Raw genomic sequence first — 24,667 nt, 5'->3', positions numbered from 1 at the left:
GGTTGGAGGAGACGTGGTTTATTTTTGATTCGCTCAGTTGTGAGAGAGAAGTGCACCGACCCAGAGCAGTAACACAAATTTTATCACCGGAAGGAGTAACTTTTTATCACTAATTATCTGGAATCACAGACATTTCATGAACTATATTTACTTACACAATATTATGTGCACTACATATTCACAAGGAAGGTCGGGGGTGGGAGGGTAAAGGGGTGTGACTGGGGGGGTAGATAGGGGAGAGGGAGTAGTGGGGATTGGGTAAGATAAGTAGGCATGTTTTTACCATCTACATACAGTACGTACAGACATTCACTATAAAACATACATGCTGACTCAAAGATGCACTGATTTGATTTTAGTGGTCAAAGGTCAAACGGTCACGGTGGCCTCAAACATGTCCTCTTGAATGGGATTTCTCAAGACTGCCCTAAGTCAGGAAAAAAAGTACATGTTTATGTACTTTTTGATAGTTTATGTGCAACTCTGGGCTTAAAATCAATCTATAGACCAAAGGGTTTAATTCAATTCACATCATCTTAACACTGTCTGACTCTGATGTCCATGTTGTTCAAGTGGAAACGGGGGGGAAACTACTCATAGCAGAAGACGTCAGGGTAGCGGTAGCGGAGAGCATATGCTGTGATGAAGGTGAAGAGGAGACCGATGGGCCGGACAATCAGAATATTCACGTAGTCATGGGCTCCCACTGGGCTCCAGTTGTAGCCTGGAAACAGCAGAAGAAGAGTCGGCTCCTTTTAGTTTGTAACGTGACAAAGAAAGTGCACATAGTACTGCTACACCGTTCGACACCAGTGCTACTTTTAAACAAAGTATACGTGTGAATGGTTGTTGGTCTCTGTGTGTTGGGTGTACTCCACCTCACACCTAATATCAGCCTGGTTTGACTCCAGTTCCCCCTGCGACCCTCAAAAAGGATAAGCAGTATAGATGGATGTATATTTTACAGCATGCAGGATTTATATTAACATGTCCAGGGAGCAGGATATATAGACAGGGATGGAATCATGTGTTCATACATTAGAATTGGTTGAAATAGCCGTTTAAACCCTCTTAACAGAAGTTCCTCTGACACGCTTTTTTCAGCCTTTTATTAAGTGACTTGTTGGGTGGCCGTCGAATGATTCTAAAAGTGTTTTTTAAAACAAAATGTAAAGGACAGAACGGAGTATTTGCATCACGTCAAACAGGATTGAGTACTCACGGCAGAGACGGTCCACACAGGAGCCTGTACATCCAGAGCAGGCTGCACCTCCAGATTCATATGGTCGCGCTGAGTTCATGTTACCCCTGCAAAAGGCACCATCATCAAAGTTCAGTCACTTTCACATATTGTAGGTAGAAGATTTCTGTTTGTGCTGTGGTCCCCTTTGCTCAAAACTGTCCTTATTAAACTGTCCTTTAAGAAATGCTGGCCTGTCCTCACTTTCAAAGATCCGTTTGAGGGTTAAGACTTGCTTTAAGGTTTAGGGTGATATCTAGGTTAGGGTTAGGCATGTAGTTGGGATGGTTAGGGCTAGAGAATGCCAATGTGTGTTTGTGTGTGTGTGTGTTAGCAGTAAAACCATGTGGGGCACTGATGTCTTATATTTTTTGGAAAGCAATGGATCTCTATCATACGGTGATTTAAGATACACCAGATTTTATATTCCCTCACAATACCTGTGCGTTAGTAGGATCCTTGTTATTGATAATTTCATGTCATCGGTTGAACCAATTAACATCTACAACTCTAAAGGTGTTGTTTGTAGTGTTCAACTCACGCTGTAGCATAGTTGCAGACAAAAACAACACCCTCCCTGGGAGTAAAGTGAGCGACACCACCTGGGCACAGATGTGCGGCACAACCAACCTTGTAGCTGCTTCCCCACACAACCTGGAGAAACATGGTAACATTGCAGGCCAAATGTAAATATAAGGTTCCTCTTATATTTAAAGTCTCTGTAACTTTTAACACAAATTGGCAAACACAGAATAAGCACATTATTATTTTTGGACAAACCTGTGTATAGTGGCCACAGACTAAACTGCATTTGTTCCCCTGGTAGTTGTAGTGATCCTTTTCATCCACCCATTTCTTTAGTGCTCTCTTCACATCAAATAAGGAGGGTGAGCCTGTCCATATGTTCTCCCCCACAGAGGAGAAGTTGGGGTGCACACTGGGGTCATCTTCGAGTTTGGGGTTGTGTCGAAACACGCAGTGCTCTGCCCATGCTTTTGCAATGAGGGATAGGCCCTCGTCCCAGGTCTGGATTAGCAGAGGCAGAAAAGATCAGTCAACTGTCCCTCACACTGAGCAGCTCTCCAAGTGCCTGCTTCACCTACCATGTACAGCATGTTACTTGCAGGTGGGCGGACAGACGACCGTGCCTTGTTGTGCTCCCTCACACATTCGCCAATGAACTTGCTGTCGGTTGTTTCTGGCAGCGAGACTGAAGACGCCCCAGAGTCCAGGGTGATCCAGACCCACAGCAACACGAGCCCCACCGTGCTGCTCATGCTTCAAAATATCAACCTGCGCGAGTGAAGGTGCAGCAGCAGTCAAACTGTCACAGGAAATTACACAGTCAAGAGGAAGAGGATGACACAGATGTTCTGACAGGAAGTGTGTTAACATATTTCATAGTTAGCCCAGTGTTTATTTAAATAACAAGGTGATGCTGCTCAGGCCTTTTTCACATCCTGTGTGCGATGAAGGTGTTAAATTCAGTGTAGTGAATCAGAAATGACAAATTAGTTGAGAAGCAGAGTGGAACATTGATTGCATGCTAAATTATGATTTTAGTTGATTGACACAGTTGAGTGTGTGTGTGTGTGTGTGTGTGTGTGTGTGTGTGTGTGTGTGTGTGTGTGTGTGTGTGATTGAGGTGTTTTTTTGCAGTTTAATGCACCAAACCAGGAGGCAAGTCCAACTTTATTTGTACGGCGATATTTCTTCACGTTTGCTTTTGGTTTTTAGCTTTCAGTTCCATTTCCTGTGTTTTTAGCTCCTGTGAAAACACAGCTCATGTAACAGTAGTGTCAGTCTGTTGGTCAGCTCACCACTTTAGTCCAGAATGAATTACCACTGCTCACTCACTTTAGAACATATATGGATGTTGAATATCTCTTGTACAGAAACTCAGAGAAGTGGCAGTGATCTGGAATTAAACTCATTTCAGTCACATTCAAACTGTTCTTGTAGTTTCTATCTTTGCCACCAGATAGCGTAGGAGCGTGTCCCCCTGATGACGTCACAGTGTAGCAGCACCTCTCCACCTCTCTGGATGAAGAAGCTGTCGCCGGGTGCGGTGGCGCGCACCAGTGATCCCAGTGTCCGGGAGGCTGAGTCTGGAGGATCGGTGGTGCTCTGGATCTCTGAGCTGCAGCGGACTGTGCTGATCGGGTGTCCGCACTAAGTTCGGTATCGATATGGTTTGTAGTGGAAAATTCTACTGACCAGTGTCTAAGGTAGTGGAAATCCCCCTGACCAGGTGTCTCACTGCTGTGACCTTGATAAACAGGTTGTATGCCCTTATTTGGTGATGTTTTCTTCCAACTGGTACAGCGGACGGACGGACACAGCAGATAGACACAGATGATGATTTCATGTCTTTTATTTTTTCATATTATGACTTATGAAACGCCTCTTTGTATAAGTTCTGGCTTTTGTGAACTTGCGGCCAGTTCCACTTTGAGCACCCGTGCTTGTTGTGTAACCTCTGCAGAGCTTATTATTAAAAAGACTCAAAGGCAACTCCAGTCTGAGAATTTCATTATTTCAAATCTCAAGATGAATCTCCATCACAAACTTGGCGTCACGAACAGGATCCCTTGAAAGATTGTCTGGACCCGAGAAGTCTTCGGTGGTTGGCCACCCAGGAGAGAAAACCTTCTGCCTCCACCTCCAACAGTTAAGAGAAGAGAGGGCCGAAATAACTTGGGTTCCGGACCTTCTTCACAGGGATCCAAAGACCTCTCTTTGGTCATTTTATATCTGGTGAGATGCCGCTCAGTTTGACAAACATCCCACAAGGTTTGAACATGATTTTCTGTTGGCTCCCTGTTGCCCATTTTAATCTATTAGGAAGAGATTTGATGATTGTGTTAGGCCTCAATTTAGTATCCTCCCCTGATGGAGTGACGGTTACGCACAATTCTTCTTCACCCCCCTTCACAATGTCACAGACCACACATGAGCAGCTGTTTGTATATCAGTGGCAACTTCCTATAAATGCCTCCACTGACCTGCTCTCCACGTCACACTCTCTTATCACCCCTTCTTTCTGATTTTATGCACACTGATTCATTGCACTGCACTTCACATGTGACAGACACAGCAGATCACGTTTATGAATCTCTGTTTTTGCCTTTTCCTGATGATTCTCTGAAAGTGGCTGAAAGAGCCACCTGGATCCACGCCAGCCACTGCAAACGAGTACCAGCTCCATCTGACCAGCTGACGCCTTCAACTGAAAGTCTCTGATGATCTAACGAACTCCTCTTTTCCTACGGTGTCCTCTCAGACCCATCCAGCACATGCAAAATTGACTAGACACAAGAGAAGTGATTCAGGTCCCCTTGATCCGTAACCTATTCCCCATCCCTCCCTACCTGGACACTGACAGCACAGATGATTCTGATGACGATACTCAAATTTAGTTTTATTTCACTTATTTTTAATGCTATTTTCTCCCCCCAGCTTGCTTATGTGTTTCTGAGTGATTTCACCACAAAAAAAACTAAAAACAAAACAGCTACTGCAATTATCCTCTCAACTTCATATTTTATGATGCCTTAATTTGAATCTCTGTGAATTTTTAAGGTTGATGTGAGTTACTTTATGAAGTTTGTACATACTTAATCAATTTTACTTCCTAGCAAGAATTTAAAAAGTTTTTACTGGATATTTTCAACTTTAGATATACTGTATGTTGACATTTAACGTTTTATTACATTTTAATATGAGTTACTTTTGCCAATCAATACAGTTTGTTAAATTTTGATAATGGTTAATGAGATGATGATGTTGTTTGACCTGATTTCCTTCCATTTTCATTTTAAAATGCTTGCTCAATTACAGGAAAAGAACTTTTTCCTTTCCACAAAAGACAGCAGCGGCTACCTATTGTGACCTCATCGCCAGTGACCCTGTCCGTACGCAAAGTACCAGGGTTGAAGACTCGTCGATATTCTTCTATGATTTGATGTTTGTTATGATGTTTCTTGATTATTTTTCGTTAGTGATCATATTTTTATTGATGATCAAAGGGGGAAGTGTAGTGGAAAATTCTACTGACCAGTGTCTAAGGTAGTGGAAATCCCCCTGACCAGGTGTCTCACTGCTGTGATACTGTCTACCTGACAGGATGGAACCCTTATTTGGCGGTGTCTCACTGCTATGACCTTGATAAACAGGTTGTATGCCCTTATTTGGTGATGTTTTCTTCCAACTGGTACAGCGGACGGACGGACACAGCAGATAGACACAGATGATGATTTCATGTCTTTTATTTTTTCATATTATGTCTTATGAAACGCCTCTTTGTATAAGTTCTGGCTTTTGTGAACTTGCGGCCAGTTTGAGCACCCGTGCTTGTTGTGTAACCTCTGCAGAGCTTACTATTAAAAAGGCTCAAAGGCAACTCCAGTCTGAGAATTTCATTATTTCAAATCTCAAGATGAATGTCCATCACAGGTTCTTCTGGGGGATCCCGGGACCACCAGGTCGTCTGAGGAGGGGTGCACCGGCCCAGGTCGGAGACGGAGCAGGTCAAAGCCCCCGTACCGCTCAGTGGTGGGATCACACCTGAGAATAGACGCTGCAGCTCAGCCTGAGTAACACAGCGAGACCCAGTCTCTTTATATTGATGGAGACACACACACAGTCAAATATTGTCTTTATATGACACAACAACTCACACTCACTGTGTTTTTATTTTATTTCCATGTTAAAACCACAACTGTTTGATGGTCCTACACTGCCTCCACTTGGACGAGAGGAGCAATGACCACACACACTCAGAGTAAACCTTTCAGCTGCTCAAAGTTTACCCTCACATTCTTTTGGTTTTCCATTTTCATTTCCATTCTTCCCTGTGTTTTTCCTGATCCAGAGTCATTGGCTGCAGAGTTCTGCAGTCTGAGTTAATTTAGATTAATGAAATTAAAAATATATATATATTTTTTCTAATATTATATTTGTTTTAAGTCTCTGGCCTGGACATTTGGTTTCTTCCAAACAACCCCACCAGAGAATGTAAGGAGATTATCCAAAGTTCAGAGCATGTCTGACAGCAGTTCAAGTGTGTGTGCGTGTATGTTTGTGCGTGCGTGTGTGTGTATGGTCATTGCTCATCTCCTCCAGGGGGAGGCAGTGTAGGTCCATCAAACAGTTGTGGTTTTAACATGGAAATAAGATTAAAAAAACACAGTGAGTGTGAGTTGTTGTGTCATATAAAGACAATATTTGACTGTGTGTGTCTCCATCAATATAAAGAGACTGGGTCTCGCTGTGTTACTCAGGCTGAGCTGCAGCTTCTATTCTCAGGTGTGATCCCACCACTGAGCGGTACGGGGGCTTTGACCTGCTCCGTGTCCGACCTGGGCCGGTGCACCCCTCCTCAGACGACCTGGTGGTCCCGGGCTCCCCCAGAAGAACCATATCGATACCGAACTTAGTGCGGACACCCGATCAGCACAGTCCGCTGCAGCTCAGAGATCCAGAGCTCCACCGATCCTCCAGACTCAGCCTCCCGGACACTGGGATCACTGGTGCGCGCCACCACACCCGGCGACAGCTTCTTCATCCAGAGAGGTGGAGAGGCGCTGCTACTTTGTGACGTCATCACAAAGTATCAACAGTTTGTGACGTCATCAGGGGGACACGCTCCCGCGTCATCTGGTGGCAAAGATAGAAACTACAAGTACAGTTTGAATGTGACTGAAAGGAGTTTAATTCCAGATCATTGCCACTTCTCTGACTTTCTCTGTTCAAAGTAAAGTTTCAAACCAGTAAAATGTTATGTTTGTTGTGCCACTTGCTGCCACACAATCTCAAACGAGAACACGTTCACAATAAAGCTTAACAGCAGAGTTCTTTAGGTTTTTTTTCCTTTGGAGATTGTGGTAAAATGGTTAAATATTAACTTCATCTGTCCAAAACAACTCTGTCTGATCCAGATGTTGCTCTGAGACTTCATAGGTGGCAGGTAAGATTTTTTTATGACATCTCTTTTATGGAGAACCTCTCCCTGTCTGACCTTCATGTTACTTCAACATTAATTCAAATACATGGGAATTAAAAACATGTATCCGGGTGGTCTTGCTCAAATGTAAGTTATCATTGTTTGATTTATTATTTTTAGGACTTCATTTATTTGTTTTGAGTGCGATATAAATACTATTATTATGATGATTATTATTATTATGGCGCAGGAGAGTGTCCGCTGATGACGTCACAGTGTAGCAGCACCTCTCCATCTCTCTGGATGAAGAAGCTGTCGCCGGGTGCGGTGGCGCGCACCAGTGATCCCAGTGTCCGGGAGGCTGAGTCTGGAGGATCGGTGGAGCTCTGGATCTCTGAGCTGCAGCGGACTGTGCTGATCGGGTGTCCGCACTAAGTTCGGTATCGATATGGTTCTTCTGGGGGAGCCCGGGACCACCAGGTCGTCTGAGGAGGGGTGCACCGGCCCAGGTCGGAGACGGAGCAGGTCAAAGCCCCCGTACCGCTCAGTGGTGGGATCACACCTGAGAATAGACGCTGCAGCTCAGCCTGAGTAACACAGCGAGACCCAGTCTCTTTATATTGATGGAGACACACACACAGTCAAATATTGTCTTTATATGACACAACAACTCACACTCACTGTGTTTTTATCTTATTTCCCATGTTCAAACCACAACTGTTTGATGGTCCTACACTGCCTCCACCTGGAGGAGAGGCGCAATGACCACACACACACACACACACACTTGAGCTGCTTTCAGACATGCTCTGAACTTTGGATAATCTCCTCACATTCTCTGGGGGTATGTATGGAAGAAGCCAACTGTCTGAGTGAGAGCCTGTGGAGTTTCTCCTGCCAGCTCCCTAACTGCAGGGAGCTCATGTGAGATCACAGCAGGAGATTCTCCGTGGAGCAAAGCTTGTCGTCCTTTCATCACAAACTGTGAGCTGGAAGTAACCAGCAAGGATCCATCTGCAGACACATCTCTGTGGATCTGGATCAGGAATAATGCAGGGAAGTATGATATTAAATGGAAAACCAAAAGCATGTGAGGCTAAACTTTGAGCAGCTGACAAGTTTACTGTGTGTGTGGTCATTGCTCCTCTCCTCCAGGTGGAGGCAGTGTAGGACCATCAAACAGTTGTGGTTTTAACATGGAAATAAGATAAAAACACAGTGAGAGTGAGTTGTTGTGTCATATAAAGACAATATTTGACTGTGTGTGTGTCTCCATCAATATAAAGAGTCTGGGTCTCGCTGTGTTACTCAGGCTGAGCTGCAGCGTCTATTCTCAGGTGTGATCCCACCACTGAGCGGTACGGGGGCTTTGACCTGCTCCGTCTCCGACCTGGGCCGGTGCACCCCTCCTCAGACGACCTGGTGGTCCCGGGCTCCCCCAGAAGAACCATATCGATACCGAACTTAGTGCGGACACCCGATCAGCACAGTCCGCTGCAGCTCAGAGATCCAGAGCTCCACCGATCCTCCAGACTCAGCCTCCCGGACACTGGGATCACTGGTGCGCGCCACCGCACCCGGCAACAGCTTCTTCATCCAGAGAGGTGGAGAGGTGCTGCTACACTGTGACGTCATCAGGGGGACACGCTCCTGCGTCATCTGGTGACCAAGATAGAAACTACAAGTACAGTTTGAATGTGACTGAATGGAGTTTAATTCCAGATCACTGCCACTTCTCTGACTTTCTCTGTTCAAAATAAAGTTTCAATTAAATTAAATACATGAATTAAAAACATGTATCCGGGTGGTCTTGCTCAATTGTAAGTTTTTATTGTTTAATTATTTATTTTACGACTTTGTTTCGAGTGCGATATAAATACTATTATTATGATGATTATTATTATTATGGCGCAGGATCGTGTCCCCCTGATGACGTCACAGTGTAGCAGCACCTCTCCACCTCTCTGGATGAAGAAGCTGTCGCCGGGTGCGGTGGCGCGCACCAGTGATCCCAGTGTCCGGGAGGCTGAGTCTGGAGGATCGGTGGAGCTCTGGATCTCTGAGCTGCAGCGGACTGTGCTGATCGGGTGTCCGCACTAAGTTCGGTATCGATATGGTTCTTCTGGGGGAGCCCAGGACCACCAGGTCGTCTGAGGAGGGGTGCACCGGCCCAGGTCGGAGACGGAGCAGGTCAAAGCCCCCGTACCGCTCAGTGGTGGGATCACACCTGAGAATAGACGCTGCAGCTCAGCCTGAGTAACACAGCGAGACCCAGTCTCTTTATATTGATGGAAACACACACACACCGTCAAATATTGTCTTTATATGACACAACAACTCACACTCACTGTGTCTTTATCTTATTTCCATGTTAAAATCACAACTGTTTGATGGTCCTACACTGCCTCCACCTGGACGAGAGGAGCAATGACCACACACACTCAGAGTAAACCTTTCAGCTGCTCAAAGTTTAGCCTCACATGCTTTTGGTTTTCCATTTAATATCATACTTCCCTGCGTTATTCCTGATCCAGATCCACAGAGATGTGTCTGCAGATGGATCCTTGCTGGTTACTTCCAGCTCACAGTTTGTGATGAAAGGACGTCAAGCTTTGCTCCACGGAGAATCTCCTGCTGTGCTCTCACATGAGCTCCCTGCAGTTAGGGAGCTGGCAGGAGAAACTCCACAGGCTCTCACTCAGACAGTTGGCTTCTTCCATACATACCCCCAGAGAATGTGAGGAGATTATCCAAAGTTCAGAGCATGTCTGAAAGCAGCTCAAGTGTGTGTGTGTGTGTGTGTGGTCATTGCGCCTCTCCTCCAGGTGGAGGCAGTGTAGGACCATCAAACAGTTGTGGTTTGAACATGGAAATAAGATAAAAACACAGTGAGTGTGAGTTGTTGTGTCATATAAAGACAATATTTGACTGTGTGTGTCTCCATCAATATAAAGAGACTGGGTCTCGCTGTGTTACTCAGGCTGAGCTGCAGCGTCTATTCTCAGGTGTGATCCCACCACTGAGCGGTACGGGGGCTTTGACCTGCTCCGTGTCCGACCTGGGCCGGTGCACCCCTCCTCAGACGACCTGGTGGTCCCGGGCTCCCCCAGAAGAACCATATCGATACCGAACTTAGTGCGGACACCCGATCAGCACAGTCCGCTGCAGCTCAGAGATCCAGAGCTCCACCGATCCACCAGACTCAGCCTCCCGGACACTGGGATCACTGGTGCGCGCCACCGCACCCGGCGACAGCTTCTTCATCCAGAGAGGTGGAGAGGTGCTGCTACACTGTGACGTCATCGGCGGACACGCTCCTGCGGCATAATAATAACAATCATCATAATAATAGTATTTATATCGCACTCAAAACAAATAAATGAAGTCGTAAAATAATAAATAAAACAATAAAAACTTACATTTGAGCAAGACCACCCAGATACATGTTTTTAATTCCCATGTATTTGAATTAATGTTTAACTAACATGAAGGTCAGACAGGGAGAGATTCTCCATAAAAGAGATGTCATAAAAAAATCTTACCTGCCACCTTTGAAGTCTCAGAGCAACATCTGGACAGATGAAGTTAAAATTTAACATTTTACCACAATCTCCAAAGGTCAAAGCCCCCGTACCGCTCAGTGGTGGGATCACACCTGAGAATAGACGCTGCAGCTCAGCCTGAGTAACACAGCGAGACCCAGTCTCTTTATATTGATGGAGACACACACAGTCAAATATTGTCTTTATATGACACAACAGCTCACACTCACTGTGTTTTCTCTTATTTCCATGTTAAAACCACAGCTGTTTGATGGTCCTACACTGCCTCCACCTGGAGGAGAGGAGCAATGACCACACACACACACACACACACACACACACACACACACACACACACACACACACACACACACACACACACACACACACACACACACACACACACACACACAAACACTTGAGGTGCTTTCACACATGATCTGCACTTTGGATAATCTCCTGACATTCTTTGAAGAAGCCAAATGTCTGAGTGAGAGCCTGTGGAGTTTCTCCTGCCAGCTCCCTAACTGCAGTGAGCCCATGTGAGAGCACAGCAGGAGATTAACACATTAAAAGTGAATAATTAACTTTTAAAATGAATGTGAAAGGTAGAAGCAGAGGAGCACAGGGGCGATGTGCTCATGCCACTTATATTCTGGTGATTAGACAAGCAGCGAATGAGCTGGAGACGGTGGAGGGAACCTGGACTGATTCCTGTGTTGCAGTTATCAAAATGAGAATAGATAAAAGTATGAGTTAATTGTTGTAGGCCAGAGACTTAAAGGGGACATAGCATGCCCATTTTACCACAAGTTGATATGGTTCCTTGGGGTCTTAATGAAATGTCTGCAACATACTTTGGTCAAAATACCACAAGGATCATTTAAAACAGCACAGTTTTTACCCTGTCTAAAACAGCCCTCCACAGAGTGACCTGTTTTGAGTGCCTGTTCCTTTAAATGCTAATGAGCCAGCTCCCCCCTCCCCCCTCTCCCCCCATGATTTTAAACGATATAAATTACATATTTTATATGATATAAATTATCAAATATGCATCCCATACTTTGTATTCCCCTTCTGTTGTCCTGGAGTTTTAATTTTCCCAATCACATAATTAAATGTCCCCCTCTGCCCATCCACTACAAGCACACAAGCAGACAGACAGAGAGAGAAAGAGAGGTGGGGGCTATGAAGACCATCATTTACCCCCGAACCCCGACATTCAACGGGTACAACAACAAGCGGAGAAAGCAGAATCGCGGGCTGACCTTATATATACAGTCTATGGGGCTGACCAGCGCGGAGAAATGCTCGTCCCGTGTGAACAGCCAGGCGGCTGCGCGCTTGGGAACGGCGCTGCGCTGCCTCGCAGCCTCGCTGCGTCCGGTGTAAACCCGGTGTAACGAGTGTGGGGGGCCAAGGCCATGTAGGAGACTTCCAGTGTATTGTTACGACACAATACACAGGAAGCTCATTCGAGTCACTCAAGCATGACGTTTCTGACTTAGAGGAACCATAACAAAACGCACGAGTGGTTTTGGGTTGGTAGACATGCCAGATACTCACATTAACGTGTAGAAGCACTAACGAAGTGGAATTTGCATGCTATGTCCCCTTTAAAACAAATCTAATATTAGAAAGAAAAAAAATATTTTTTATTTCATTAATTTTAAATATCTCAGACTGCAGAACTCTGCAGCCAGTGACTCTGGATCAGGACAAACACAGGGAAGTATGGAAATGAAAATGGAAAACCAAAAGAATGTGAGGGTAAACTTTGAGCAGCTGAAAGGTTTACTCTGAGTGTGTGTGGTCATTGCTCCTCTCCTCCAGGTGGAGGCAGTGTAGGACCATCAAACAGTTGTGGTTTTAACCACACAATGACACAATGACATTAGTGTTTTACTTTTTTTTCCGTCAGGGCTTGAAGGCAGCAGCGGTGAGTTCACGCCCCTCGTACCCTTTCCTCCTCCCACCCGCAGTATGTGCAAGTGTGTGGCGTTCAGGGTCAGTGCAGTATGAGCCGGCCGAACAGTTAACACACGTTCATCTGGAGCCAGGAGACTTTCACAGCCGGACTTTACCTGCTTTTTAAAAATAGACGCTCAGGTAAACTTGTTATTCTTTACACATGATACTGCACGTTAACCTTAATAATGTTTCAGATTAGTTTACTGAAGATGAACAGGTTCAAATGAACTATTTGCTAAGTTTATAATCTCACCTTTATATGTCGTTTTATTTGTGTTGAGCTTTAAAGCAACTTCTGTCCTTTGTTGCAGGTTGAAAATTACTGTATTTACTATCCCCACTGAGTTCAGTGGGGAAGTGCAGTTTAGCAAAAAACTACTTTCAGCCATTTAATATTTAAACTTTAGCTGAGAAGGTTTTTTATTCTCCTTTGTTTGGTTAAAAACACACAAAACGTTCAAAGTTATCAAGCTAAGAAGCTGCAGGTCATAGAAAATGAAGAGTGACGTGAAAACCTGTTGAATAAATATAGAACTTTACTTTTTTTGTATAAATGTTGTAATAGGATCAGTTTCTCTCTGCTTTGTGCTGCAGTGTCATTTACATCTGTGATTGCAGCCAGATTTCACAACTTCAAATCTACTGTCCAGTGTTTACGGCTCCGTGAAAGATGTTGTGGCATCAGAATGATAGAATTTAAATCTAAAGGACTGTCAGCGAAGTTCATAAACAAGTGAAGACGGCATTGAATTAGTCACCTTTGGCAGACATGGTGCAACAGCCACCGATGAGGTTGTGAGGGTCAGATGAAATGATGATGTAACAAGAAGCAGGAGAAGAAACAAAGATGTTTTCATTGGACTTAATGCGTCATGCAATATCAGATATAAACTTATTATCGGCAGTAATGTATTCCTGAGGACTTCTTTAAAGGTCCAGTGTGTAAGATTTAGGTGAAAGGGATCTATTGGCAGAAATTAAATGTAAAATAATCCTGGGGATGTTTTCACTCGAATGTTTTCACGAATTGTCGTTTTCTTTACCTTTATATTTAAATACTTTGTATATACATCAGGAGTGGGTCCTCTCTACGGAGGCCGCCATGTTTTTTACAGTAGCCCAGACTGGACAAACTAAACACCTTTTGAGTTTTTATGACAACTGAAGGCAGAGTGAGGAGCGGTTATAGTAAAAATATAAATAAAATCAGAGGTATGATTTTCATATCTTCCTTCTCAGGTAAATATTATTTAGTTGATTAAAGAAAAATCTCTGAGATTATTCAGATTTCAGTGGTTGTACAAATACAGTAGTGTATCGTCTGCAAACAGACTGTCATTTAAAAAAAACAGTTGATCAGGATCAACAGACGAGTCGACTTGATCATGATCAACATAAATAAATATCTGAATTCAGCCTGTATGAAATCAGTGTGTGTGTGTGCGCGCGTCTGCTCATGTCTGCAGCCATGTGTGCTGAAGACACTGCGCCGCCGTCGCTCTGCGTTCAGGCTGCAGATCCAACATCATCGACAGGAAGTCACTGAACTGAGCCGCCTGATCCAGCGGCCACTCATACTTCTCAAAGAGAACCTCGAACAGACCCCATGGCTTCAGACTGGAGATGTGACGTAGCTCACCTCTACTGTTGAAGTACTCTCTGGAGTACCTGCCAGACAAAGCGAAGGGCATAGGAATGGGTCCAAGCAGCTCAATGATGTGAGCAAGTCAAGTCAGTGAACTAATGATAATTTTGAAGCTGCTATTTTGGTCATTCACAAAGGTAAAGTAAATTAAACTTTCTATCGAAGTATAAATGAAGTGTAGGACTGTTAACACCCAACCCTTGCGGGAACTAAAAGGGTAAATGTTTCACAGTCTCTGATTCAACCGGGAGGAGGACTTCATGAAGTGTTTTTCTTTTCACTTAAGTTAATAATCACAGAGCTTTTCATTACAATCTCCGTGGATGTCACGACTACTTCACTTCTGCGGTGATACGCAAGGAAAGCAGAGCATCTTAAAAAATGTTAAATGAGTCAGACAGACGGGCAAGTGAGATAGGGAGGGACTGGGTAGGGGTTTCCCTCCAGCGGTTTCCTGTCTGATATTACACTGAGACGTGCAGATCAGCTGAGCTAGTCCCGTTAGCAGCTAATTTAAGTATAAACCCACTGCCAGTGTGTCAGTACTGACCAGTCTGAGTCTGTTATGTAACAGCACTGACAGTCCATGTTGTGTCACAGCTCGTTATTTACCTGCTTGTTAATGTCTGGCAGCGACCCCCTCACTAATGTGTCTGTCACCTCTGCTCAGGACAATGTTGGCGCCCTAGGCGAGATTTCAGATTGGCGCCCCCCAATGCACACACACAAATGATGATGTCTTCACAGGTGACTCGCCTACGCAAGCCTATAGCCCCCCCACAAGAGATTATGTGCTTGTGTGTGTCCGTCTGTTTAGACACAACTGACAAATGTGTGGATTAAGTACATAATTAAAGATGGGGAAATTTCATCATGTGGGGGCAAAAATCTGGGAAATTTAAACTACAGGAGAACAGCGGGGAAATCGAAAGTATGGGATGCATATTTAATCATTTATATAATATATAATATATCACTTATATCCTTTAAAATCGATTTTCAGTGTGTTTTCCGGCCCGATTTTCTCGCGGCGAGCGAAAAAAATAGAACAGACCCCGAAACCATCGCTGCAGATCGCGAGCCGGCCGCGGCGCTTCCCGGCGCTTCCCGGCGCGTCCCGGCACTACGCTGCCGGTGCGAACAGCCCAATTATTTAACATGGGCGCGGAAAGGAGGCGGACAGCTTTTGGTGGCGCTTCGCGGTGCTTCTACCTCCCCGGGGTTAGAGGATGATGGTGTGACCTTAATGCATTGGTTTACATTGCATGTATCACGTCATGATAAATCAGTCTCTTGTGCCGCCCTCTCGGCATTTTGCGCCCTGATTTCCATCTAATATGTATACATCGATATGGATATATTGTGCCTATATCTATACATATTTACATTTGTATTTGGTGGAATTGGGTAATAATAATGCCAGTATGGAAGGGGGACGGGAGCAAGGAAGAAAGGAAAGTCGATGAGGAGATAATGAAGTGCAAAGAAGTGAGCGTCCTGAAGGGGTCCGCTCATTCTGCCAGACCCAAGATGGCAGAATAGAGGACTGTGGAATAAGGTATTTCGTAACGTTATCTCCAACAGGAAGTGTGCGGTGAGCAACACAGTGTAATGAGTGTTGCTGGCGGAGAAGCTTCACTGCGGTGGAGAGGCGTTGTTCCCCACAGCAGACCTAGACTGAAGCCGGATCAGGCTGTGATTGAATAACCCTGTGTTTCAAAGCTGCGGCTGTATGAACTAAATAATAAAGTTTATCATTTTCCATTACTCCAGGTTTCCTCCGCCTGTCATTGTGTACGCAGTAAAACCATTGTGTGTGCGGGCTCTCTACGTTCTCACATCCGAGACGAGGTTTATTCCAACATCATCAGAGGGATAGTGACTCAGAAAGCTCTCACCACACTGCACTCCAACATGAACAGTAGGTGTCTGACAACTCAGCAACTTAAACTGAGGTTAATAAAAAACAACTACAGAGCCTCCAATTTGATGTCGTACCTTTTGTGTTGACAGATCTGATCGCCACCGTTCCGCTCCTCAACTTTCTGCTGTCTCAGTTTAATCCTGGACTCGTTCAGTGCTTTGCTGTTGCAGCAGGTCAGAGAACGTCATCTCTTGTTTACATTCATCTTGTGATTACAAAAAAAAAGCCAGAGAATAAACAAACAAAACCAAACAATGGCACGTGTGCTGTGTGTTGCAGGTGGAAAAGGATTTAGGCAGGAGTTTTACTGTGAGGCTCCAGACTGCGCTGCTCATGTCACTGTGGTGTTCTGCAACGACGAGCAGCTCTTCAGTGGTGATCGCATCGAAGAATGTGCCGGCCACCTACCACCCAACTCGGTCTGCCAGCAACAAGGTCGGGCATTCGTTTCCACCGTTTCCGGAGGAAACTGTGAATTCGAAGGCACTGACGGTTATATTGAGACCAAAAAATGCACAGGTATTTACTTTTACTCTCTAGAGTCCTTTGTATTTACAAACTGTACTAATACCGGTTTTCATTGCACACTATGCTTGAACATTGAACATTTTCATTTGTCCAGAGGATTTCACAGATTAAGTCTGTTCAGAGAAACCGGAGTTCCCTTACTCTGATGTTTTTAGTGTATAAACCTGCGCGTTTGGTTTCATATGGTTTATACTAGTTCACGCGGACAGAGGTGAAGATATAGTGTCCTGTAAATCACTTCTCTCAGGGTTTTAAGGACATGTAACACGCAAAGTTGTAGTAATGTAATGTAATGCTAGAAAGATAAGCAGATAACCGCAGGTAGCTCCAGTTTCCTGTTTCACAGACAGTTATGTAAAATTGTTCTGTAAATATGGCCAAATAAGTAGGTGTACTAGCTGAAATACATCTGCACAGTCATTCCAGGCTGAGGGTGCTGCTTTAAAAGCATTTGCTCTTTGGAAATTCCATCACAGCTGCCACAGTTATGCTGTTGATCTGATTTTTAATTTGTGTAAAACAATGCAAAAAAATCGTCGTGACAAATTAGACCCTAGAATTATATTATTTCTGATGAATATGTTCCTTAAGACGAACAATGATGACACTGAAGATAAATTAGAATTTTACACCCAGCACATTTTTGGATTAAAAGTGATCATGATGACATTTATTATTCTGTCTCAGGGTTTAGGTAAAATACCACACAAGATAGAATAAAATATAAAGGAAAGCACAACAAAGTTTATATAAATATATTAATGTCTAAAAGAGAGATGATTACTATACCAATGCCTCCACAGCTGGAGTTGGTAGCATTTAGTGCTAAACATAACATTTGATAAAACCAAGATGACTTCATTTTCAGATTCAAATACATTTATACGGAAGATTTCTTAGGACGTATTGGAAAGTGTCGACTCCTGCAGCCACAAACATTTCACTCACACTTGACCGTCTCAGTCTCTTGAGTAATAATGTCATAGCCTCGCATAGCATCATGATAAGCAACTTCAAGTTTCTTTATGCTTTCGTTTTTTTATAGTTTGACCAAAAAATGGGCAGAAAAGAGAAGTGTGAACACTCTGATCACTAAAGCTGCGTAAAATAATGTTTGCTTATGCGTACATCCTGGAGTATTGCTTGTGAATATCATCATTATCTGTCTTCTCATCAGTGACCAAGATAATTTACCTTATTACTGACACCAGGATTACTGTCAGACAATTTGAAGTCAGGACATTTCTGCACATTTTTCCTCTTTGTATATTGTTAAATATCTTTGCTGGTGTCTGTATCTGATACGACACTGCTTGATAACACTTTGTAACATGTGTCTTGTTTTCTCAACTAGACCTTGACAGCACATGTGTTTTTACCACTGGTGAGTTTTACCTGCAGATACACTCATCACGTTAAGCTCCTCGCTGTTTTGTTCAAACATTGACTGGAGTTTTTCCCTCTTTCCTGCAGATACCTCACGACCAAAACACCTACACCGAGTCTACGTAGTCATCATCGTCTGTGGAGTTATAGGTAAGTTCTGAACTTCAGTAAACCTGACACCTTGTCTGCATGCACCATGTTTCCTTATCTTCTGAACAAGCAGCTGTCAACAGCAGCCACGTATAACTCTTTCCCTTCAACCCCTTCTAACCCACGTCTTTGCATTTACTTTAAGAAGATATGGCTTTTTGATACTTTTCCCACTTGCTCTCTCTCTCTCTCTCTCTCTCTCTCTCTGCCTTCTAGCTTTCTCTCAGGGCTTAAATGTTCGTCTTTCAAATGCTGAGAACTCGGTGACATCAACATTTTATGAGCGTTGTATCTATTGTGCATTTTATACAGTCCTCTTATATATTCATCTCTGGATTTCACAGGTTTTGTGATAGTCCTGTGATTGGCGCGAGACCCCAAGCGTACCGGTAATGATCCCTTAATGATCACCTTCAGAAACTTTGTTAAGAGTTTTACTTCCTCTAGATCAGAGGTCACTAACAGGCGGACCGGAGAGAAACAGAGGAGTGAGACGGAGAAAGGAAGAGAAACAGACGAACAAAGTGGGGGAGTGGGATATAAGAGGGGAAGAAAGTGATTCTAAAACTGTTCAATTGTTAAGATGTGTTGAGATTTATTATCTGTAAAATTGGTTGAGACTTTTGAGTGAAACAGAATAAGGGAAATTCAAGCTTTTGCTCCCTTTATTTTATTTGTCTGAAGTTAAGCCCTTTATTTGAACATGCACAATTTTCACATTTTATTTATTTTCTCTTATTTTGAAATGCAGCCAATAAATATTGTCAAAACGTTTTTGAATCGTACTGAATTCATTTGATTTGACAGTCAGGTATTTTGTACATGCAGATGTTGATACAACTACTAGGCTACTTAAATATATATCACACAAAAAAGTTAGACATTATGATCTTCCGGACCTTTGCTTCAAGACATTTTCTCTAACTGGACCTCTTTAAATTTTAGTTGAATACCCCTGCTCTAGATAGTCAAGTTTTGCTGAGTTATCATAGGGGCATTGTGTATCATTCCTGCTACTGATAAGAAGTAAAAGGTCCATGTTTAGTGATATATACAGAATTATTTGTGGGTATACTGTGGTCTATCGTTTTTTCAGTCAGTTTAAATAAAACCTGAAGAGAACAATTGTTGGTTGTTTTGTGTCTGTATAGGCCTACTATAAAAAGCACTTTGAATTTTTAATTTTGGTACTTGTACTTTTACTTTTGATACTTAAGTGGATTTCAACACCAGATACTTTTGATACTTAAGTACATTTAATATGAGCTACTTTAAGACTTTGACTCAAGTCATTTTCTTAGGTGACTTCAGGTAAGATAAGATATCTGTACTTTTACTCAAGTATGGCTTTCAAGTACTTTATACACCACTGCCGGATACACAGGAGCAAGGAAGAAAGGAAAGTCGATGAGGAGATAATGAAGTGCAAAGAAGTGAGCGTCATGAAGGGTCCGCTCATTCTGCCAGACCCAAGATGGCAGAATAGAGGACTGTGGAATAAGGTATTTCGTAACGTTATCTCCAACAGCAGTAAGTGCGGTGAGCAACACAGTGTAATGAGTGTTGCTGGCGGAGAAGCTTCACTGCGGTGGAGAGGCGTTGTTCCCACAGCAGACCTAGACTGAAGCCGGATCAGGCTGTGATTGAATAACCCTGTGTTTCATTTATTTCCATTACTCCAGGTTTCCTCCGCCTGTCATTGTGTAAAACCATTGTGTGTGCGGGCTCTCTACGTTCTCACATCCGAGACGAGGTTTATTCCAACATCATCAGAGGGATAGTGACTCAGAAAGCTCTCACCACACTGCACTCCAACATGAACAGTAGGTGTCTGACAACTCAGCAACTTAAACTGAGGTTAATAAAAAACAACTACAGAGCCTCCAATTTGATGTCGTACCTTTTGTGTTGACAGATCTGATCGCCACCGTTCCGCTCCTCAACTTTCTGCTGTCTCAGTTTAATCCTGGACTCGTTCAGTGCTTTGCTGTTGCAGCAGGTCAGAGAACGTCATCTCTTGTTTACATTCATCTTGTGATTACAAAAAAAAAGCCAGAGAATAAACAAACAAAACCAAACAATGGCACGTGTGCTGTGTGTTGCAGGTGGAAAAGGATTTAGGCAGGAGTTTTACTGTGAGGCTCCAGACTGCGCTGCTCATGTCACTGTGGTGTTCTGCAACGACGAGCAGCTCTTCAGTGGTGATCGCATCGAAGAATGTGCCGGCCACCTACCACCCAACTCGGTCTGCCAGCAACAAGGTCGGGCATTCGTTTCACCCGTTTCGGAGGAAACTGTGAATTCAAGGCACTGACGGTTATATTGAGACCAAAAATGCACAGGTATTTACTTTTACTCTCTAGAGTCCTTTGTATTTACAAACTGTACTAATACCGGTTTTCATTGCACACTATGCTTGAACATTGAACATTTTCATTTGTCCAGAGGATTTCACAGATTAAGTCTGTTCAGAGAAACCGGAGTTCCCTTACTCTGATGTTTTTAGTGTATAAACCTGCGCGTTTGGTTTCATATGGTTTATACTAGTTCACGCGGACAGAGGTGAAGATATAGTGTCCTGTAAATCACTTCTCTCAGGGTTTTAAGGACATGTAACACGCAGTTGTAGTAATGTAATGTAATGCTAGAAAGATAAGCAGATAACCGCAGGTAGCTCCAGTTTCCTGTTTCACAGACAGTTATGTAAAATTGTTCTGTAAATATGGCCAAATAAGTAGGTGTACTAGCTGAAATACATCTGCACAGTCATTCCAGGCTGAGGTGCTGCTTTAAAGCATTTGCTCTTTGGAAATTCCATCACAGCTGCCACAGTTATGCTGTTGATCTGATTTTTAATTGTGTAAAACAATGCAAAAAATCGTCCTGACAAATTAGACCCTAGAATTATATTATTTCTGATGAATATGTTCCTTAAGACGAACAATGATGACACTGAAGATAAATTAGAATTTTACACCCAGCACATTTTTGGATTAAAAGTGATCATGATGACATTTATTATTCTGTCTCAGGGTTTAGGTAAAATACCACACAAGATAGAATAAAATATAAAGGAAAGCACAACAAAGTTTATATAAATATATTAATGTCTAAAAGAGAGATGATTACTATACCAATGCCTCCACAGCTGGAGTTGGTAGCATTTAGTGCTAAACATAACATTTGATAAAACCAAGATGACTTCATTTTCAGATTCAAATACATTTATACGGAAGATTTCTTAGGACGTATTGGAAAGTGTCGACTCCTGCAGCCACAAACATTTCACTCACACTTGACCGTCTCAGTCTCTTGAGTAATAATGGCATAGCCTCGCATAGCATCATGATAAGCAACTTCAAGTTTCTTTATGCTTTCGTTTTTTTATAGTTTGACCAAAAAATGGGCAGAAAAGAGAAGTGTGAACACTCTGATCACTAAAGCTGCGTAAAATAATGTTTGCTTATGCGTACATCCTGGAGTATTGCTTGTGAATATCATCATTATCTGTCTTCTCATCAGTGACCAAGATAATTTACCTTATTACTGACACCAGGATTACTGTCAGACAATTTGAAGTCAGGACATTTCTGCACATTTTTCCTCTTTGTATATTGTTAAATATCTTTGCTGGTGTCTGTATCTGATACGACACTGCTTGATAACACTTTGTAACATGTGTCTTGTTTTCTCAACTAGACCTTGACAGCACATGTGTTTTTACCACTGGTGAGTTTTACCTGCAGATACACTCATCACGTTAAGCTCCTCGCTGTTTTGTTCAAACATTGACTGGAGTTTTTCCCTCTTTCCTGCAGATACCTCACGACCAAAACACCTACACCGAGTCTACGTAGTCATCATCGTCTGTGGAGTTATAGGTAAGTTCTGAACTTCAGTAAACCTGACACCTTGTCTGCATGCACCATGTTTCCTTATCTTCTGAACAAGCAGCTGTCAACAGCAGCCACGTATAACTCTTTCCCTTCAACCCCTTTGTTGGGCCATGGTTTTGTGTGAAACCACACTTCGGCCTACATGTGCCATCAAACCCTGAAGCCGCATGTTCCCCCAGGACTCCGTCTCCCAGGGGCCATTAAAAACCAGAGCAAGGAACTCAGGACTCAGTCTCCCAGCAGGCAACAACTTCACACAGAGGGGTGGAAAACCCCCCAGGGACACAGGTTTCAACTCCCATTGGTCACTCTGGACCCCATGACCTGTGAGGTCACCGGGCCAATATAAGCCAGGTTCTCCAGCTTCTTGCTCTCGATCTCTCTCTTGCTAAAACCCCTCTAAGGAGAGAAGGCTGTTGAGCCTCTTCTGCCTCTTCCTACGATCCTTCCACAGGAGGGAAGGCTGTGGAGCCTCTTCTCCAGCTCACATCTTCTCTTCCCATCCAACTCTTTGAGAGGAGCACAAAGGTGCAGCTTCCAGCTCATCTCACCAAGGAAACCTCCTCGCCTCCAAGCCTACCAACGTCCTAGCAGCGACTGATGTCCTGCTGGCAAACTTCAGCAACTGAACTGAACTCAACCGAAACCAGCAAGACGACACAAAACTGCGAACTGCACAGCAACTTCCGTTTTCCCTTTCCACGGACTGGTAACACATCTGGGCTTAATAATTATACTAGGCTAAGCAAGACTGTTTATTCGATTCTGTGTGAGGTTTATAAGTTTGATTTGTGGTGTTGCGATATTTTGGGTACAAGTTATTGAGAAAGTAATGTTAGTCTGTTATGCTCTTCACAGTCTTTCGTTGCATCCAATCTAGTAACTTCCTCTAATTTGGCACACACAGACACACGCATAACTCTTCACCTCATTATCTCTACAGGTCGTAAACATTCCAATAGGTGGGGGAGGGTGTTATCTCTTTGGCCAGCGACCATCTTGAAAGCACGCTGACTCACACAGACACACACACATACCTATCTTTGTTTAGCAATTAGACCGTTAGTAATTTGTGTTTTTATACTTTATTATATTCATAATAAATGTTTTTCTTTCACAAATGTTTTTTATTAATGTTGCATAAGTGAATTTCGCCAACCTCTACACTGTCAAGAACCCCATATCTTTCAACTTAGCTAACTATCTATATGGTAATTTTGGTTATAGTTATTAATTTAATTGTTAATCAGAGTTCCAAAATTTGTAGTTAGAACCTTAATCTATGAGACTTAATCAATAAATTGGCTATCTTTTCCCTTCCTTTGAAGGGTGGTGCCCCGAGGTAACTTTAATCAATTAAAGTTATTATTTAATATTAATAATACAATATTAATATCTAATATTTTATTTTGATAACCAAATTTATTGAATGCCGAAAGGCACACCATTTTATGGTATCACGTTTGATGCATTATGGCACAACACCTTCTAACCCACGTCTTTGCATTTACTTTAAGAAGATATGGCTTTTTGATACTTTTCCCACTTGCTCTCTCTCTCTCTCTCTCTCTCTCTCTCTCTCTCTCTGCCTTCTAGCTTTCTCTCAGGGCTTAAATGTTCGTCTTTCAAATGCTGAGAACTAGGTGACATCAACATTTTATGAGCGTTGTATCTATTGTGCATTTTATACAGTCCTCTTATATATTCATCTCTGGATTTCACAGGTTTTGTGATAGTCCTGTGATTGGCGCGAGACCCCAAGCGTACCGGTAATGATCCCTTAATGATCACCTTCAGAAACTTTGTTAAGAGTTTTACTTCCTCTAGATCAGAGGTCACTAACAGGCGGACCGGAGAGAAACAGAGGAGTGAGACGGAGAAAGGAAGAGAAACAGACGAACAAAGTGGGGGAGTGGGATATAAGAGGGGAAGAAAGTGATTCTAAAACTGTTCAATTGTTAAGATGTGTTGAGATTTATTATCTGTAAAATTGGTTGAGACTTTTGAGTGAAACAGAAAAAGGGAAATTCAAGCTTTTGCTCCCTTTATTTTATTTGTCTGAAGTTAAGCCCTTTATTTGAACATGCACAATTTTCACATTTTATTTATTTTCTCTTATTTTGAAATGCAGCCAATAAATATTGTCAAAACGTTTTTGAATCGTACTGAATTCATTTGATTTGACAGTCAGGTATTTTGTACATGCAGATGTTGATACAACTACTAGGCTACTTAAATATATATCACACAAAAAAGTTAGACATTATGATCTTCCGGACCTTTGCTTCAAGACATTTTCTCTAACTGGACCTCTTTAAATTTTAGTTGAATACCCCTGCTCTAGATAGTCAAGTTTTGCTGAGTTATCATAGGGGCATTGTGTATCATTCCTGCTACTGATTAGAAGTAAAAGGTCCATGTTTAGTGATATATACAGAATT

General features: G+C 42.9%; 1 protein-coding gene and 2 long non-coding RNA genes across 3 annotated transcripts; 2 read left to right on the top strand and 1 right to left on the bottom strand.

Moving 5' to 3' along the window:
- Positions 1 to 2,577, bottom strand: glipr1a (GLI pathogenesis-related 1a). The gene is made up of 5 exons (XM_035147976.2): positions 2,344 to 2,577; positions 2,021 to 2,266; positions 1,782 to 1,894; positions 1,223 to 1,308; positions 1 to 724 (listed from the first exon to the last, which is right to left on the bottom strand). The coding sequence occupies exons 1-5, from the start codon at positions 2,515 to 2,517 to the stop codon at positions 591 to 593; spliced, it is 753 nt and encodes a 250-aa protein (XP_035003867.1). The 5' UTR covers positions 2,518 to 2,577; the 3' UTR covers positions 1 to 590.
- Positions 2,578 to 3,311: 734 nt separating this feature from the next.
- On the top strand, positions 3,312 to 10,908 carry LOC118101542. Its single transcript, XR_004694567.1, has 3 exons — positions 3,312 to 3,432; positions 5,696 to 5,769; positions 10,803 to 10,908. It is a non-coding gene; the product is annotated as an uncharacterized LOC118101542 (long non-coding RNA).
- Positions 10,909 to 21,959: 11,051 nt separating this feature from the next.
- Positions 21,960 to 24,149, top strand: LOC118101894. The gene is made up of 3 exons (XR_007032352.1): positions 21,960 to 22,059; positions 22,149 to 22,211; positions 23,951 to 24,149. It is a non-coding gene; the product is annotated as an uncharacterized LOC118101894 (long non-coding RNA).
- The last annotated feature ends 518 nt before the right edge of the window (positions 24,150 to 24,667 follow it).

This window comes from Hippoglossus stenolepis, chromosome 22, assembly GCF_022539355.2.
Source record: "Hippoglossus stenolepis isolate QCI-W04-F060 chromosome 22, HSTE1.2, whole genome shotgun sequence".
Lineage (NCBI taxonomy): Eukaryota > Metazoa > Chordata > Actinopteri > Pleuronectiformes > Pleuronectidae > Hippoglossus > Hippoglossus stenolepis.
This window is presented reverse-complemented; position numbering and strand designations above follow the sequence as displayed.